Source organism: Triticum aestivum, chromosome 1B (genome assembly GCF_018294505.1).
Source record: "Triticum aestivum cultivar Chinese Spring chromosome 1B, IWGSC CS RefSeq v2.1, whole genome shotgun sequence".
Taxonomy (NCBI): domain Eukaryota; kingdom Viridiplantae; phylum Streptophyta; class Magnoliopsida; order Poales; family Poaceae; genus Triticum; species Triticum aestivum.
In genome coordinates this window covers 589,902,823-589,906,092 of record NC_057795.1, presented here as the reverse complement: position 1 = coordinate 589,906,092, position 3,270 = coordinate 589,902,823, and the positions used below count along the sequence as shown (strand labels likewise).

Below are 3,270 nucleotides of genomic sequence, written 5' to 3'. Positions count from 1 at the left end.
GGCCCGAGCACCGGCGAACTCCCATGCTCTACTCTTCCTTGCTGCCCGCAGCGTCCTTAGACGTGTCAGGTTCGTGGTCGTGGTGGCGAGGCGCTGGTGTGGTGGAGCTGGCAACTTCTTCCTCATCCTTTCTCTTGCCGTAGACTTTGTCGTCTGCCTCGTCGATCTCCTTGAAGGCCACTTGTATCTCTACTTGACGCTAGCGGTACCGCTAGCAGTACCGCTAGCGGTCGTGGCTGATTTCGCAGGCGTTGCGATAGGAGTCGATCAGCACCTCCTCCTCTGCCTGGTCCATGTCCGACGCAAATCGTCGTTCCAGTGGCGAGTAGCTCCACCATGTGTCGGTGCTCGTCGAGGAGGCGGGAGTTGTACTCCTAGTCGGCTTGCGCCTGTCGAAACAAGGCTTTCGCTCGGCCAACACCATTTCGATGTAGTGAGTACCGGGCTAGCCCATGGTGATGTCGATATGGACCGGCGAGGAGGGTGCCATCGACTCATCATCTGCCGGCGCCGGTCTCTGTCTGCCTGCCAGCCTGCCAGCCAACAGCAATGGCGGCATCTCCTTCTTCTGCTCGGATGAGAGGCTGCCCCAAATTGCTTTGGAGCTTGATGAGGCCGCGTCGGGCGTGGTGCGATGAGGAGGATGGATGCGGTTATGGCTGGGGCTGGAGTTTAAAATAGTTAGCAAATGGCAGGGCAAGCGACGAGGGGGTTAATGGCGGGTCGTAGACGAACATACGTGTGGCGCCGGAGTAGGTTCCTTGGCACCCGCGCATCTTTAATGTAGGGAGGCGGAATGACGATTTGTCATTTGAATGTGGAGGAGTCGTGTGCTCCGGAAAACGGCATGGGCAACACTCTCCACCAGCGCCGCTTCCGCTCTGAGCCGGCATGAATGCACTACCGATGCTCTAGAACGACGCTGACCACTTCGGGTGGGAAGGGTCATGGGCAAGGGTGGGTTTTTGGGGTGGGCCATGGTAGACAGAATCGAGCATGACAGTGGTCCGGACACCCGTAAATCCCCCAGTTTGTTTTAGGATTGCGGCAGAAAGTAAGTCCGGACCGGTCGGCAGATCGACACATGCCCGTGTTGGCTGGCGAAACACGGCCGCACCATGCTGTCTGGACGGTTGCAGGCATTTTAAGGATCGGTGTTGGAGATGCCCTTGCATACTCTTTGAGAGTTTAATAATTCATATAAAGTATTTTATAAATTATCAAAAGATTTCAATTCTAATGATTTTGATTATGTAGTTTTTTTAATTGAAAGGTTTGATTTGGAGATTATATTTCATTCCAATAATTTTCTTGCACTATTAAGTGTTGGCCTAAACGCAAGAAATATTATAAAAACAATGTTGGGGCTAAGCAGAAGCCACGTAACACCATCAGGTCGTCACGTGTGTACCTCCACCGCTATCTTATCCATTCGTCTCCACCCACCGAGATTCATCTGCATCCAGCTCCCTTCTCTAGCTCCCTCTTTCTCATCCCCGTGCTTCCACAAATATGCAGCGCTAGATGTGCAAAGTCGCTGGCATCCCCCCGTTCCACCGGAGCGAGCGCCGCCACCGGATCTCGTCCCCTCCGCTCCCTCTCCCATGTGTGTGTGTGTGTGCGCGCGCGTGTCTCTCTCTCTCTCTCTCTCTCTCTCTCTCTCATTTCGTTCTATGCTTGCAGGCCGTCGGCGCACGCCCCGGCCACGGTGCGGTCGCGGCAGACCTTCAGCTGGATCTGCACCTCGCACAGCTTGCATGCCGGCGTCCTCTTCCACTCCTTCCCCTTGGACGGCCACCCTCAGGTTCTCCGATGAGATCCGCGTGTGACGCGCCGCGCGATGGAGATGTCGACATCAGGGGTCTCTCCCTCCCGTCCGCGTCAAGGCCGGAGGGGACTGCCGGCGGTGGACAGCAAGCGAGCGAGCGTACGATGGCCGCCCTCGCCGTCGGGATGGCTCGCTGCAGCGGCATCCTCCTCATCCTGATTCTCTCTGTCGGGATGGCCTCAGAGTCCGCGTTGGTGGGCGACAGGTGAGCCACGGGCTCGCAGTCGTCGTGCGGTGCTGGGATGCATTGCGCCTCCTGCTCCCCACTCGCCGGGGGCCCCTGCTACGCCACCCCGTGCACCCCGTTCTCCGCGGCGGCCTACAACACTGCCGGTGCGGTCAGAAACAGTCTAGATGCTTTATTATTTACTAAAATAGGGAGTGCGGGTTGATATCATTTAAACCGAGGGGCCTTTTTGAAAAACTGCCATGATGACGGACGACAGAAACCCAATTTGCTTTATTATTAGGTAAAGATATATCGATCTTTACGTCTCGACCATTTCAAGATTCCTCGTCATGTCCCCGATCTCATCTGAGACTCCGAACTCCTTCAGTACATCAAAACACATAAACTCATAATATAAATCGTCACCGAACTTTAAGCGTGCGGACCCTATGGGTTCAAGAACAATGTAGACATGACCGAGACACGCCTCCGGTCAATAACCAATAGCGGAACCTGGATGCTCATATTGGCTCCTACATATTCTAAGAAGATCTTTCTCGGTCAAACCGCATAACAACATATGTTGTTCCCTTTGTCATCGGTATGTTACTTACCCGAGATTCGATCGTCGTATCTCAATACCTAGCTCAATATCGTTACCGGCAAGTCTCTTTACTCGTTCCGTAATACATCATCCTGCATCTAACTCATTAGTTACAATGCTTGCAAGGCTTATAGTGATGTGCATTACCGAGTGGGCCCAGAGATACCTCTCCGACAATCGGAGTGACAAATCCTAATCTCGAAATACGCCAACTCAACATGTACCTCCGGAGACACCTTTAGAGCTCCTTTATAATCACCCAGTTACGTTGTGACGTTTGGTAGCACACAAAGTGTTCCTTCGGTAAACGGGAGTTGCATAATCTCATAGTCATAGAAACATGTATAAGTCATGAAGAAAGCAATAGCAACATACTAAATGATCAAGTGCTAAGCTAACGGAATGGGTCAAGTCAATCACATCATTCTCCTAATGATGTGATCCCGTTAATCAAATGACAACCCATGTCTATGGCTAGGAAACACAACCATCTTTGATCAACAAGCTAGTCAAGTAGAGGCATACTAGTGACACGATGTTTGTCTATGTATTCACACATGTATTATGTTTCCGGTTAATACAATTCTAGCATGAATAATAAACATTTATCATGATATGAGGAAATAAATAATAACTTTATTATTGCCTCTAGGGCATAGTTCCTTCAGT

The 3,270-nt window shown here is 51.6% G+C and overlaps 1 protein-coding gene across 1 annotated transcript; it reads left to right on the top strand.

The window, feature by feature from the left end:
* Positions 1-1,467: 1,467 nt before the first annotated feature.
* LOC123096320 (uncharacterized) lies at positions 1,468-2,341 on the top strand. The gene is made up of 2 exons (XM_044518022.1): positions 1,468-1,608; positions 1,684-2,341. Exons 1-2 carry the CDS (start codon positions 1,525-1,527, stop codon positions 2,035-2,037), a joined length of 438 nt encoding a protein of 145 aa, XP_044373957.1. The 5' UTR covers positions 1,468-1,524; the 3' UTR covers positions 2,038-2,341.
* The last annotated feature ends 929 nt before the right edge of the window (positions 2,342-3,270 follow it).

What these genes read in the sequence shown, in the direction of transcription:
- LOC123096320 (XM_044518022.1), top strand. Translation starts at nt 1,525, where the DNA reads ATGTGCAAAGTCGCTGGCATCCCCCCGTTCCACCGGAGCGAGCGCCGC. An exon ending in CTCCGCTCCCTCTCCCATGT is followed by an intron (nt 1,609 to 1,683) that starts GTGTGTGTGTGT and finishes CTATGCTTGCAG; the next exon opens with GCCGTCGGCGCACGCCCCGG.